The following is a 14776-nucleotide window of genomic DNA, read 5'->3' as shown; positions in this document are numbered from 1 at the left end:
GTTACACTTGATACTGAGGGGGAGCAATATCCTTGCGGGCAGGATTCTAGAGCTATTCAGGTGGGTTTAAACTAATTTGGCAGAGGGATAGGAACTGGAGTGATAGGGCTGAGGATGGGGGTAGTTGGTTTACAAACAGGCAGTGTGTATTGAGACTGCTAACAAAGAGAGGATGACGATAAGGCAAAATAGCAGTCAGCGGGAGTTGCAATGTAAAAGGGGGACAAAATCAAAAAGGGTGATGAATATAGGACTGAAGGTGTTGTATTTGAATGCACGCGTATACGGAATAAGATAGATGAATTTGTAACACAGTTACAGATTGGCATGTATAACATTGTGGGCATCACTGAATCCTGACTAAAAGATGATTATAACTGGGAGCTTAACATCGAAGGATACACATTGCTTCAAAAGGACAGGTAGGTAGGCAGAAGGAGTGGGGTCGCTCCAATAGTAAAAAATGAAATCAAGTCATTAGAAAGAAGTGACATAAGATTGTTCTGGGTAGAGCTAAGAAACTGCAAGGGTAAAAAGACCATGACAGAAGTTATGTATGACCTCTGAACAGTAGCAAAGATGTGGTCTACAAGTTACAACAGGAGACAGAAAAATGCATGTCAAAGGGGCAATGTTGTAATAGTCATTGGGGGTTTCAATATGCAGGTAGATTGGGAAAATCAGGTAGGTGTGGATCTCAAGATGGGGAATTTGTAGAGTGCCTATGAGTTAGCTTTTTAGAACATATCGTGGTAGAGCCCACTAGGACTCAGCTGTTCTGGATTGGGTGTTGTGCAGTGAACTGGAATTTCATCGCAGAGCTTAAGGTAAAGTAACCCTTTGGGGTCGGTGATCATAATATGATAGAATTCACCTTGCAGTTTGAGAAGGAGAAGCTAAAATCAAATGTATCAGTATTACAGTAGAGTAAAGGGAATTACAGAGGCATGAGAGAAGAACTAGCCAAAATTGATTGGAAGGAAACATGAGTAGGGACTACAACAGAGCAGCAATGGCTGGAGTTTCTGAGAGCAATTTGGAAGGTGTAGGATGGATACACTCCAAGGAAGAAGAAGTATTTTCAAGCCAGGATGACACAACCATGGTTGACGAGAAATAAAAGCCAAAGAGAGGGCATATAATGGAGCAAAAATAGTGGGAAGTTAGAGGATTGGGAAGCTTTTAAATACCAACAGAAGACAGGTAAAAAGTCATAAGGAAGGAAAGAATGGAGTATGAAGGTAAGCTAGCCAATGATATCAAAGGGGATACTAATGGCTCCATTTAATATCAGAGAATGTATTCAATATACAACCTGAAATTCTTACTCTTCGCAGATACCCATAAAACAGAAGAAAATCCCCAAAGAATGAATTTTGGAAAAGCATTAGAACCCCAAAGCTCCCCTCACCCCACTTGTTCCAGCAGGAAGCATCAACCCTCCCACAATAGCAAAGCCTCTAAAGAGACCATGATCTAGCTCCATCAAAAGCTACGGTTCATAACGCAGCACTTTGTAATCCCACAGTGTCTTCGTTTTCTCTCTCTCCCCCTGCCCCTCCCCCTCTCCCTCTCTCCTCCCCACTCTCTCCCTCCCTCTAACTCTACCTCATTCTCCCTCTCCCCTCTTCCTGCCCCCCTTCCACAGTGAGAGGGAAGACCAACACCTTGCTGTTTCAATGTTACTATCTGCAGTGACACTTATTCTAGCTCATCCAACTCCAGAACCAGCAGACTCTCTACCACCATCCGGCACCCCCATCGAGAAAGAGGGATCGCTCAAGTGTAGAGGCCGCTGACAACCGTACCCGCTGTCTCAATGTTCTGATCTCCTGCAGTGCTTCTGTTTGTGACATCAGCAAGGGATCAGTCATCCAAGGCCTCACCTTGAAGGCGCACGTCTTTCAGGTCACTTCTGGAAAATTTGGAAATGGCCAATCCAAGAACAGGAGCGCACTGCCATGAAGTAACGCAGTTTGAGTGCAGCTGTAGATCATGGACTCCTGCAGGACCCTAGCCACCTTAAAAAGGATAAAAAGAGACATTAAAGAGAGGAATTTAAGCTGGTTCACAGATGAACTTGAAGGAGTTGCTTTCTGGTGCCATTTTAGCTTCTGCCCCAGCTAGGGAGAGGATACCAAAGTTTCTTCAAAGATATAAAGTGTAAAAGAGAGGCGAGAGTTGATATTAGACTGCTAGAAAGTGTTGCAGGAGAAGTAGTAATGGGGGACAAAAAAAAACAGCGGCCGAACTGAATAAGCATTTTCCATTATTCATTCTTCTTTATTAATCTTTTTATTCATTTAAAAGGAACATAAATACAAACGAGGAGAATTATCTCAAATATATATATCAATAACAATACAAACAGAGATTGAAATAGACATTATCAAAATCATACATAGTGTTAAGCTAGTATATAATAATAATAAAAAACAGTCATTCTCCTCATATCAGTTCATGAAGAGGAAAGAAAAAACTTTGAATTTTAAATGAAGAAAAAACCTGACTACACTATACAGAAACAAAGGAAAAAACAGGGACTGGGCAGTCCATTCTGAGGATACGACCAAAAAAAAAGAAAGACTTTCTGATCAAATCTAAAACTTCGAAAAAAAAATTGAAAGAGTAATAAATCAAATCAAATGAAAATATTGAATAAAAGGTTGCCAGATTTGCTCAAATTTAAAGGATGTATCAAATGTCCGACTCATTTTCTCTAAACTTAAGCAGGACATAATGGAGGAAAGCCAATAAAAGACAGTAGGTGGAATTCCATTATTCTTCATTGTGGAAGGGACTCATATATCTGAACTTCAAGAGTGTTGGAGGACAGAAGTGAGTGAAGTTTGCCATTTTTAGGGAAATGGTGCTTGGGAAACTGAAAGGTCTGAAGGTAAATAAGTCACCTGCATCAGGTGCTCTACAGCCCAGGGTTCTGAAAGAAGTGGCTGAAGACATTGTGGAGGCATTAGTAGTAATCTGCCAAGAATCACTAGGTTCTGGAATGGTCCCAGAGGGTGGATAATTGCAAATGTCACTCTAATCTTCAAGAAAGGAGAGAGGCAGAAGAAAGAAAATTATAGACCAGTTAGTCTGACCTCAATGGTTGGGAAGATGTTGTTAAGGATGTGGTTTCAAGGTACTTGTAGGCACATGAAAAAAAAATAGACCAAAGTCAGCATGGATTCTTTGAAAAAATAACAAGCGGGATAAACGAAGGAGAATCGGATGGTGTATACTTGGATTTTCACAATACCTTTGACAAAGTGCCACACTTGTGGCTTCTTAACAAGTGTAGAAGCCATGGTATTACAGGAAAGATACCAGCATGGATAGGGCTTTGGCTGATTGGCAAGAGGCAAGAAGCAAGTGAGAATAAAGGGAGCCTTTTCTGGTTAGCTGCTGGTGACTAGTGGTGTTCCACAGGAATTTTTGTTGGGACCGTTTCTTCTTACTCTACATGTCAATGATTTGGATGATGAAATTGATCGACGATACGAAGGTAGGTGGAAGGGCAGGTAGTGTTGAGGAAGCAGAGAGGCTACAGAATGACTTAGAGAGATTAGGAGAATGGGCAAAGAAGTGTAGATGGAATACAGTGTCAGGAAGTGTATGGTCATGCACTTTGATAGAAGAAATAAAAGTGTAAATGATTTTCTAAATGGACAGAAAATTCCAAAATCTGAGGTGCAAAGAGACTTGGAAGTCCTTGTGCAGGATTCCCTAGAGGTTAATTTGCAGGTTGAATTGGTGGTAAGGAAGACAAATGCAATGTTACCATTTATTTTGAGAGGACTAGAATATAAAAGCAAGGATGTTGAGGCTCTATAGGGCACTTGCTAAGGCCTAATTTGGAGTATTGTGAGCAGTTTTGGGCCCCTTATGTAAGAGAGGATATGCTGACATTGGATAGGGTTCAAAGGAGGTTCATGAAAATGATTCTGGCAATGAAAGAGCATTTGATGAGCATTTATGAGGAGCATTTGATGGCGGTGGGCCTGTAGTCACTAAAATTCAGAAGAATGGAGGGGTGGGGGTTACCTTATCAAAACCTATCAAATGTTGAAAGGCCTCGTAGAGTGAATGTGGAGAGGATGACCAGAGGACTCAGAATAGAGGGATGCCCATTTAGAAAGGCGATGAGGAGGAATTTCTTTGGACAGTGAGTAGTGAATCTGTGAAATATGTTGTCACAGGTGGCTGTGGAGGCCAAGTCATTTGGAATATTTAAGGCAGAGGTTGAATGATTCTTGATTAGTCAGGGCATGAAGAGATATGGGGAGAAGGCAGGAGATTGGGGCTGAGAAGGTAACAGATAAGCCATCATGAAATGACAGAGCAGACTCAGTGGTCCAAATGGCTTAATTCTGCTCCTGTATCTTATGGTCTTAGTAAGAAAGTGACCAGAACAGCTTCTCTACACTTAAGAAATATTGCAAAGGTACATCCGTTTCTGTCAGGTAACGATGCTAAAAAACTAATTTACACTTTTATATCAAGTAGACCAGATTACCGGAAAGCAGTTTTTACTGGTCTCCCAAACCAATCTATTGACAAACTTCAGCTCATTCAGCATCCCACTGCTGCACTTTTAACTTAAACCAAGATAAGGGAATACATTACTCCCATCCTAGCTTCTTTGCATTGGCTTCCTGTATCTTTTACAATTGGTTTTAAAATTCTCTTACTTGTTTTTAAAGCTTTTTATGGTCTGGGTCTGGAGTACATCACAGAATAATTTTTCTTTTATAATCCTGCTTGAATTCTCAGGTCTTCTTCGACCAGTAGAAGAAATTTAAATTTAAGCAATCTCTCTCAAAACGTACTGGCAGGTTAGCTTCTTTAAACTACACTCCTAAACTGTGAAATTCAATACCTAAAACAATAAAGTATGCTGACTCAGTTGACACTTAAACACCAACTCAAAGCCAATTTATTTAACCTTGCTTTTAACACATATTTTGTCTTTTATTTTCATATTTATTTTTGTTTTTTATTTTATTTTCATGTTTGCTCTTTATACCATTGTAAAGCACTTTGAGCTATATCATCTGTATGAAAAGTGCTTTATAAACATGTATCATAAAGAGGTGGCTGGGAATGGACCCAAGTGAAGATACAGAATCTGAAGTACTAGGGACAGGACTAGGATACAGGGTGAGGGCTAGGATATGGACACGAGAACCGGGAACCCGGAACAGGACTGGACAAGAGAGCTAGGAGCCAGGGCTTGGACTCCGAGCCAGAGACTGGACAAGGGCCCAGAACCTGGGTCTTGCCTCTGGCTCGGACCCCAGAACTAGACAAGGACGTGACTTGGCTGGCAGGCAGGACGAGGCTGGAGTCTTCAGACTTGAAGCGAGGCTTGAGGCCAGAGACTTGAGGCTTGGGGTCTTGAAGCTTAGCTTGGGGCGAGGCTTGGCTAGAGACTTGGGGTCTTGAAGCTCCTTCTGGGCAGGGCACGGATCTCCACCCGATGGAGGCAAGGGAGGGAAGGGACAGAACTCACCGCAGGGTAACGGCAATCTGGCCTGGCTTACCCGATGGAGGCAAGGGACAGGAAGGGACAGAACCAACCGCAGGGTAATGGTAATCTAGCCTGACTTACCTGACGGAGGCAAGGGACAGAATCAACCACAGGGTAACGGCAATCTGGCCTGACTTACCCGATGGAAGCAAGGGACTGGAAGGGACAGGACCCACCGCAGGGTAACAGCAATCTGGCCTAGCTTACCCGACGGAGGCAAGGGAAAGGTAGGGACAGGACCCACTGCAGGGTAACGGCAATCTGGCTTGACTTACCCGGCGGAGGTAAGGGACAGGAATGGACAGAACCAACCACAGGGTAACAGCAATCTGGCTTGGCTTACCTAACGGAGGCAAGGGACAGGACCCACCGCAGGGTAATGGCAATCTGGCCTGGCTTACCCGACGGAGGCAAGGGACAGGAAGGGACAGAATCAACCGTAGGGTAACGGCATTCTGGCCTGACTTACCCGATGGAGGCAAGGGACTGGAAGGGACAGGACCCACCGCAGGGTAACAGCGATCTGGCCTAGCTTACCCGACGGAGGCAAGGGAAAGATAGGGACAGGACCCACTGCAGTGTAACGGCAATCTGGCTTGACTTACCCGGCGGAGGTAAGGGACAGGAAGGGAGCTAGGTACAGGCTGGCTCCAAGACAAAACTTCAGGCGAGACGAGGCAAGAGTTACCAGCAAGACAAGGCAAGGCTTCGGGCAATGCAAGGCGAGACAAGAACTTCAGGTGAGGCGAGAGTTACAGGCAAGACAAAGCAAGGCAAGGCTTCAGGCGAGGAACCAGAAGGCAGGGGAAGGGATACAAGGAGTAAGGACAAGAGCAATCCAGCAACCATGCCTTGGTCTCTGGAGGTATTCATGCAGCCAGCCCCAATGAGAATCAGCTGCCTCAATTAGTGCTCAACAGGAACAGAAACAGGGTAGACAGGAAAACCTGGAGCAAGGGTCGATGGACCGGACTGTGAACCATGACAATAGGTTATTTGTGTTATTATTATTATTATTATTATTATTACTACTACTACATGAAGCACAAATATACACATACAGCAAGTAGTTTGAAACCAAGTTGGTACACTGGCCTTTGTTGCAATAAAGGAATATTGTTCAGTTTATAGAGGGGGCCCATGTGCACATTAGGTTCTATACCTAAGAAAAATATATTTTTTATAAGAGCCTGTGCAGCATTGATTCATGAGAATGATCGGAGTGTCTAATGAAGGCAGATTGAGTAAAGTTGACCCAGTATTTACTGGAATTAGATTGAGATGTTATTCCAGTGAAAAGTAAAAGATTTTGAGGAGGATTGATGGATTAACAGCTTTTTCTTCAAACCAGACAACCTATCACTAGGGAATTCAATCACAGGAAAAGGAGTAGGGCAAAAGTGATAAAATTCTTTGCTCTTTGAGTTGTGAACCTTCAAAAATCTCCGCCCTGAAAGCTACAGAAGCTTAGTTGTTGAGTATATTTACAGCTGAGATCAGAGGATTTTTTTGAATACTCAGAGAATTAAGGGATTTGGAACCGAGTAGAAAGAGGATTTGAAATGCAGGATTGACTGTTCTTAATGAGTGCTAGAGTAGGCATGGGAAGTACACGGGATATGTTGGAACTCATCAAGGTAGAAGTCAGAGGTCAACAAAGACAAACATAGAAAATAATTCAAAGACCCTGAAATGCCAGATTAGATATATAGTTATGTACTCTTCATTTGCAAATCAGTCCACTACTGTATTGAGTAAGGTGCATGTAAAGATAGGGAGATTAATGTTTCCTTAGGTACCCACTGTAATTCCTCTTTTGCCTAAAACAAACGGTACTTTGTATGTTTCAGTGGAAGTATGAGGTGGTCAGAGAGGGAAGTGAAGATTAGTGGATTTTCAGGGAAAGGGGGGAGAGAATGGCTTTCCATTTATAAAATTGTAAACTTATACTGGTGGAGGTATCGCAGGAAATTGGTCAGTGGAGCAACCAGTGTACAATTAGGAGAAGACTTGGAAACTTTGCCCCAAAGCAAAGCCAACTCTCGATATTGGCGATGGGAAAGTAAGTGGTAAATAACTCACTGATATAATTATCATGAATGCAGTTCAGATCCAGGTGGTTACTTCTAATGCAATCTCCCTTTCTTTCTTATCTTTGACATGATCCCATCCAACTCACAAGATTGGAGGAAATCTGAGATAACAAATCTCTCTCCCAACTTCCGATTGGATTCTTTGTGTGCTTATTCCAATCATTTCCTTTTGGGCTTTTCTCATACAGTGCCATCTTCTGTTGGATGAAGACTAAGGCCAATATCAGAGTTACTTATGCTTTAAAAGAATTTGCAAAAAAATGGCACACTAGATTTCTAACACAGAGTCTCGGGGTGACTTTTAAATGAAGCAAATCTCCAAGAAGTTGAATTATTATAAAGTTTAATATTATGTTGGCTTTGAAATTCATCTCAGTCAAGAGAAAGGTAATTCATGCCTTGTCTCAGGTTTACAATGTGTTCCTAGAATAATTTGTTTAATATTAAAAGAGATTCAAACTTCTGCATCTTAGTTTGGTGTTTTGTTCCCTATTCAATATTACATAATAAATGTCTGTTTCAGAGGTCCGAATACAGGAAATGGTGTCAATGGGAATTGGTAACAAGCCATTCTTGGACATTAAACCAAGTGAGGCTGCGATCAGTGATCGAGCCATTGATTATATTATAAAAGGCAGAGGTAGGTTCTCGAAATATCTTTAGTGATGTAACTACATGATCTTGAAATATCACAGCCTGAAAATGATATTTGATTAAATACATGTCAATCTGAATGATATGTTATAGTTAGTAAGAAATATGTTTTGTTGGTCTGATGTTTTGTAATGGACTAAACTCCTAGACTTAGGATTCAGCACCTTCCTTACAACTGGCTCTTTGACTTCCTGACCAATAATCAACTGTCAGTAAGGATAGGAAGCAATACCTCTGCCATAATTATCCTTAACATTGTTGTCCCTCGAGACTGCGTCCTCAGCTCCTTACTTTACTCCCTATACACTCACTTCTTCATGGCCTGATTCTGCTCTAACTGCACCATAGTGGGCTAGATCTCAAGGCACAATGAGAGCCTAGTGACATGATGTCAAGACCACAACCTTTCCTCCAGTGTTAAAAAAATCCAAAGGAGTTGGTTATTGACTTCACGATCATGGCAGAGTATACACCATTGGTGGTGAGGAGCAGGTAGTTGATAGCTTCGGTTAATTGGTAAGTATTGCCAATAGCTTGTCCTGGTCCAACCACATTGACTATATGGCCAAGAAAGCACACCAGTGCCTCTACTTCCTCAGAAGACTGAGGAAATATGGCATATCCCCATTGACCCACACCATTTTTTATAGATACATCCTAGAAAAAATCCTATCTGAATGCATCAGGGCTCAGTGTTGCAGTTCCTTTAGAAATATTGAAGAGTTATGGGCACAGCTCAGTCTATCATGAAAATCAGCCTTCTTCTCATTGATTCTGTCTACACTTCCTGCTCCTTTGGGAAAGCAGCCAGCAGAATCAAAATTTCTCTTCCCCACTCTTGCATTGGGCAGAAGGTGAAAATGCTTGAAAATGCACCACACTGGGCTTATAGACAGCTTCTACCCCTTTGTTATAATTGAGATGAACTCGATCTGTCAGTCTACCTCATCATGGCCCTTGCACCTAATTTATAATCTACCTCCACTGCATTTCTTAATTGTGACTCTTAACACCATATTTTGCTTTCTGTTATTGCCTTTCTCTTTGTACTATCTCAATGTGTTTGTAATTTGGAATGATCTATATAGATGGCATACACAACAAAGCATTTCAATGTTTCCCAGTACATAGGACAATAAGAAACCAATTTCCAATTATTCAGACAAAGAAATAAATGCAAGGTAGTATAGTTGGTTAAACCTGAACTCTCTCCTGCATTTGTTTTGCGCCTTAATTATTACTAATAGATTTATCTGCTTACTTGTTGTTCAGAAGAAAGTGTACAAGTCCTCTCCAGATTACGGCTGAGTTTTGTTTCTGTGAGAGGTTGCGAGGGATTTAGACCAAAGGGACTAGTTTGGATGGATATTTTATTCAGCATGGATGAGTCAACTCAATGAACATATTGTCCATGCTGTATAACACACTGACTCTATGTTCTGTTTATTACTCAGACAATTTACAAGTTAGCAATGTGGCTGCAGGCTGAGTTCCCACAGGAGAAGAGATCTGCAGTCCCACAGCAGCTGGCAAATCCATACTGCCAGTCTCCCAAATACGTATACGTATAGGCTGGGAGGACCTGCATTTCACTGAAATTTTCAAATGATGCCTTGTTTTCGAAAGCCATTAAAACATTATTTGAACAAGTGTTATTGTACTGGTAATTATCCATATTCCATTAGAACATTATTGAGAAAAATACATTTCTTACAGGAGCACGAACCAGGGCTTCAATTGCAGTGTCATTATTTGATCACACAAATCCATTTAGAAGACGACAGAGTACTTCAAGTAAAAGCAGTCCTTCAGCTGGTGGCCCATCCTCATCTTCATTTTTGGGACCTCTTAACCTACATATGTACACCAACCAGGCATTGCTGTCAGGGGTGAGCAATGTAATAACCAGTGAACGACCATTTGATGTCAACGTTTACCCCGAGGATGATGAACTGGAGCATGAGACAAGCAGCCAGCCTTCCATGAGTAAGTGTTTCATCACTAATAAATTGGAAGCCCTCACTTCTGTGTCTTTGCTTCTTGAGCTCTTTCTTGAGTAGCATCTCTTAGTCAAGAACATCTTGTTTATATTCCAGTTCTACACATTTCAAGACAGCTTCTCTGATACTTGCAGATTCTAATGGAAGTGGGGTACCTGGCATTTGCTGGGAAAATGGATTTGTGGTATTATGCGCCTTCTATTTGCCCATGGGCTCAAAGTGTTCATTACCTTCTCTCTTTTGAGGCCTGATGGGCCAACAGTTTCCCTATGTCAGTCTCAATGTTACATTTTTCAAAGAGACTTTGTTCCCATCTTTGAAGTGTGTTCCTTGTCCTTTTATGATTCTTTTGTCATGATGAATTTTCTTGTAAATGAGTAAATGCAGAAAGTGTATAATTTGTGTGATTTAAGTAGAAATCACTTAAGATTTAAGGAATTTTTAAAAATAAATTGAAAACAATTGCCTTGTTCCCTCCTGCTGTCAATTTTAAATTTATTCATGACTGTTAGTCACTTGGGTGCATGAATTGTCTGCCTGCATGTTGTTCTCAAATTGCATGCAATGTCTGATTGTCATTTTGGATTCTGGTTAATTTACAGATTAAATCATTAACACAGTGCAAACCTATTATTTCACATAATTACATTTTCCCAAACTGTATTTTCTTTTTTTAAAATTTAATTTTAAATTATTTGACTTCAGAGGGACATTCCCGTTGTTTTGAATATTTAGAATTCATTATTACTAATAGTAAAGCTATAGTTCAAGCAGCAGCCATATGCATGAAAACTATATGACATTTTCTTTAGTTTCCTAAGGCTGTGTGTTTGTGCCTGGTTTTGTCTCTCCAAAGAAGAGCTGTAAAATTGATTGCAAATGGTTGCATAAATGTAAATGTTCTTTTTAATCAACCCAGAGCCCAGAGACATTAAGCTGTGACCTTTGTAGGTCCTGATTGCAACACACCCAATTTATGGCAGTTGCTGCTGCACTGCCTCCTTGTAGCTGTTCACTAACATATGTTGTGTTTGCAGTAGAGCGGAGAGGAGTTGCCAAAAGGGGGACTTTGAAATAGTGTTGAATGAGATACATTTCTGGAGGGGAGCGAGTGAGTTTTGGAGCTGCTAGGTAAAATATCTTGTTGGTGGGAAAGTAGCAATTTAAATAGTTGAAGTAGAATTTAGACTTCTTTGTTCCATTATTTTTAAGTCCTCCACTAGATTTGGGACATAATATATCTGCATCTGCACCTACCATCATCACTGGCAGCATGTTCCATGCACAACAGTGTTGTGCCTTCTTTATTATTGCATCAATATGTTGGGTCCAGGATAGAGATGTTGACACCCAGGAACTTGAAACTGCTCACCCTTTCCTCTGCTGATCCATTGATGAGGACTGGTGTGTGTTCCCTTGAATTCCCCTTTCTGAAGTTCACAATTAATTCCTCTACTTACCCCTCTAATACTTCAATGAGCTTAAAATTATGCTGTCTCATATTAGCCATTTTTCGTCCTGGGAAAAAGGAGTTGTATTACCACTCTATCTGGGCCTCATCATCTGACACATCTCTATGTCCTCTTTCCTTCTTCCTTCTCCCTTCTCATCCTCATCCTTCTTCCAAGAGAGAGAAACCCTAGCTCACTCAACATATTATCATAAGGCATGCTCTCTAATACAAGCAGCATCCTGGTAAATCTCCTCTGCACCCTCTAAAGCTTTCACATTCATTCTTTAATAAGGCAAGCAGAACCAAAACCAGTACTCCAATGTGGTCTAACCAGAGTTTAGAGAGTTGCAACGTTACCTCGTGGCTCTTGAAACTTATTTCTCAACTGATGAAGGCCAGCACACCATACACTTTCTTAAGCACCATATTAACTTGTGCGGCAACTTTGAGGGATCTATGAATGGGAACCAAAGACCCTTCTTTTCCTCCACACTGCTAAAAATTTTGCCATTAACTTTGTACTCTGCCTTCCAGTTCAGCTAACAAAGTTTATCAGTTCATGCTTTTTTGGCTTGAACTCTTACTTGTCTCTTCTCAGTCCAGCTGTGCATCCTATCAGTACCCTACTGTAAATTACAACAACCTTCTACACTACACTGTGGACATCAAGTCTGTCTATGTCCTTTGGTTTGTTGCTGTTTTCTGTTGTGTTAGCTTCTGCTAGAAAGAGAGATGTGCAAAATGCAGATGATGTGGCTGTTGCTGTTGAATAGTTCCTATAATGTTCATGCTGATATTTGTGGCTGTGAAGCTCATAATATGACAAGTAGCTGGTGGTTGGAACAGGAAAGTTGTTCTGGTAGGCAGCCAAGTGGACATGATGGGATGATTAGCCTTTTTCTAATTCTACTTAAAGGTAGCATATAAATTTAGAGTCAGAAATTATGGTGATCCCAAGCTGTCTCATTATATATTCCAAAATCTGAAAAATCCGAAGCACTTCTGGTCCCAAGCATTTCGGATAAGAAGTACTCAACTTGAATTGTGTACTTCTCTTTTTCCTTGTCTTTATAAAGTTCTGTGGGATATTTTTCTATCTTATACCCAGTAGGTGATATGTCATCAAAGACTAGCAAATTTATACAGATGACTGGGAGCATTCTGACTGGTTGCATCACTATCTGGTATGGAGGCACCAATGCGCCAAGTATTGGAAAAAGCTGCAGAAGGTTGTAAACTCAACCAGCTCTATCATGAGCACTAGTCTTTTGACCATCAAGGACATCTCTAAAAGATAACACCTCAAGAAAGTGACATCCATTATTAAGGATCCTCCCCAGCCAGGATATTCCCTCCTCTCATTACTACCATCAGCTAAACGTTACAGGAGCCTACGTTCTGATACTCAAAATTTTAGGAACAGTTTCTTTCCCTCCGCCATCACATGGTTTTTTCTAGGTCCTCTGGTTTCCTCTCTCAGTCCAAAGATGCACTAGTTGGTAGGTTAATTGGTCATTGTAAATTGTCCTGTGATTAGGCTTGGGTTAAATCAGAGGTTGCCGCAACATAACTCAAAGGGCTGGAAGTGGAAGAAAGGCCTGTTCTGTGTTGTATCCCAAAAAATAACTAAATCACAATAAATAAATCTGTTGTCTTGCAGTTGAACTATACTACCGCAAAACAACAAATTTTATGATATATGTCAGTGTTAATAAACCTGATTCTGATTATGTTTGAAAACTGAGTTTATTCATTCTGCAATCTTTTGATATTGATGTACCCTAACAGGATAATTATTAACTAATGTAAGACTTCAGCAAATTATTTATAGATACTCTGCAGAAATATAAAATGTCTGCATTATTACATCTGTGTATGAATACTACTTGGCAAAATAAATATTGAAAGTAAATATGATCATGTCTAAATGAATGAATGCAAGGATCCAGAAAGATCCAGTAAGGTATTATTGTACCTTTAGAATGAAATTACTAGATAGCTGACTTAAACGAACAGTAAAATAAGTTGTCAAAATAATTTGCCAAATGACATCCATGTTCTGAAGGGGTTTAAAAACATCTTGCCAATTGCTGTATAACTTTTTGATTTTGATTTTAATTAATTTTCTTCTGATTCTAATTAAGCAACCGAAAGCTCAGAGTCATCTTTCCATTGCATATCTGGTAGTGGTTCAAGTGGGTCTGATAGTGGCTGTGTCTCCAGTCTTCTTCCTGAAAATCTGTCTGAAGAGACAGGATCTCCTTCTGATACATCTGCCTCCTATTCCTTCCTGGAGTCGAAGCAGAGTTCTTTTACTCCTTCTACAAAGGAAGATAAACCTCGATTCTTAAATCGGCAATATATTTCAACGGTAGGTATAGATTGTATACTTAATCTTTTTTTACTGTTTTAATATTTTAAAATGCTTTCTACTGATAGTTAAGTACAATCTGTAATTAGTGAAATTAGGATATACATGCCAGAAATACATGATAGATTTCATTTTATGAAAGTTAACTTTACGGGATCACTTGAAATGGAGAAAGTTAATTCCAGCGCAGAAATGGAACAAAAGGGAAGGTTTGTCAAAGGGTGACTATCTGAATAACTGCAAAAAATTGGTGCTGAGACAAGTTAGAAATGATGGATTTGGAAGAGTTGTAAATGGCAACAGCTTATTTTCACTAAAGAATAGAAGCAATGTTTATGATAGTTATTGAAATACTTCAATATTTGGTATTTGATATTAATACTTGATATATAGATCATTAGCAGTATTTAAAATGGAGGTGTATAAACATCTGATAAATTGAGGAAGAAATGTAGAATAATCGTACCGAATCAGGTTTAATATCACTGGTGAAATTTGTTGTCAAAGGTCTTAAGGTGGGTAAGTCACCTGGACCAGATGGACTACATCCCAGAGTCCTGAGAGAGGTTGCTGAAGAGATAATGGTTGCATTGGTCATCATCTTTCAAGAATCGCTTGATTCTCGCATGGTCCCAGAGGACTGGAAGATTGCAGATGTCACTCCACTCTTTAAGG

General features: G+C 40.4%; 1 protein-coding gene across 1 annotated transcript in view; it reads left to right on the top strand.

Annotated features, from left to right (window-relative positions):
• Nucleotides 1–14776, top strand: part of plekhg4 (pleckstrin homology domain containing, family G (with RhoGef domain) member 4) — a 172797-nt gene that overhangs the window by 140202 nt on the left and 17819 nt on the right. The window contains exons 20-22 of the mRNA XM_072279420.1: nucleotides 8147–8263; nucleotides 9994–10263; nucleotides 13875–14101. Of these exons, the coding sequence (XP_072135521.1) occupies nucleotides 8147–8263; nucleotides 9994–10263; nucleotides 13875–14101 (614 nt within the window). The remainder of the gene's footprint in view (nucleotides 1–8146; nucleotides 8264–9993; nucleotides 10264–13874; nucleotides 14102–14776) is intronic.

Source organism: Mobula birostris, chromosome 15, assembly GCF_030028105.1.
Source record: "Mobula birostris isolate sMobBir1 chromosome 15, sMobBir1.hap1, whole genome shotgun sequence".
Taxonomy (NCBI): domain Eukaryota; kingdom Metazoa; phylum Chordata; class Chondrichthyes; order Myliobatiformes; family Myliobatidae; genus Mobula; species Mobula birostris.
This window is presented reverse-complemented; position numbering and strand designations above follow the sequence as displayed.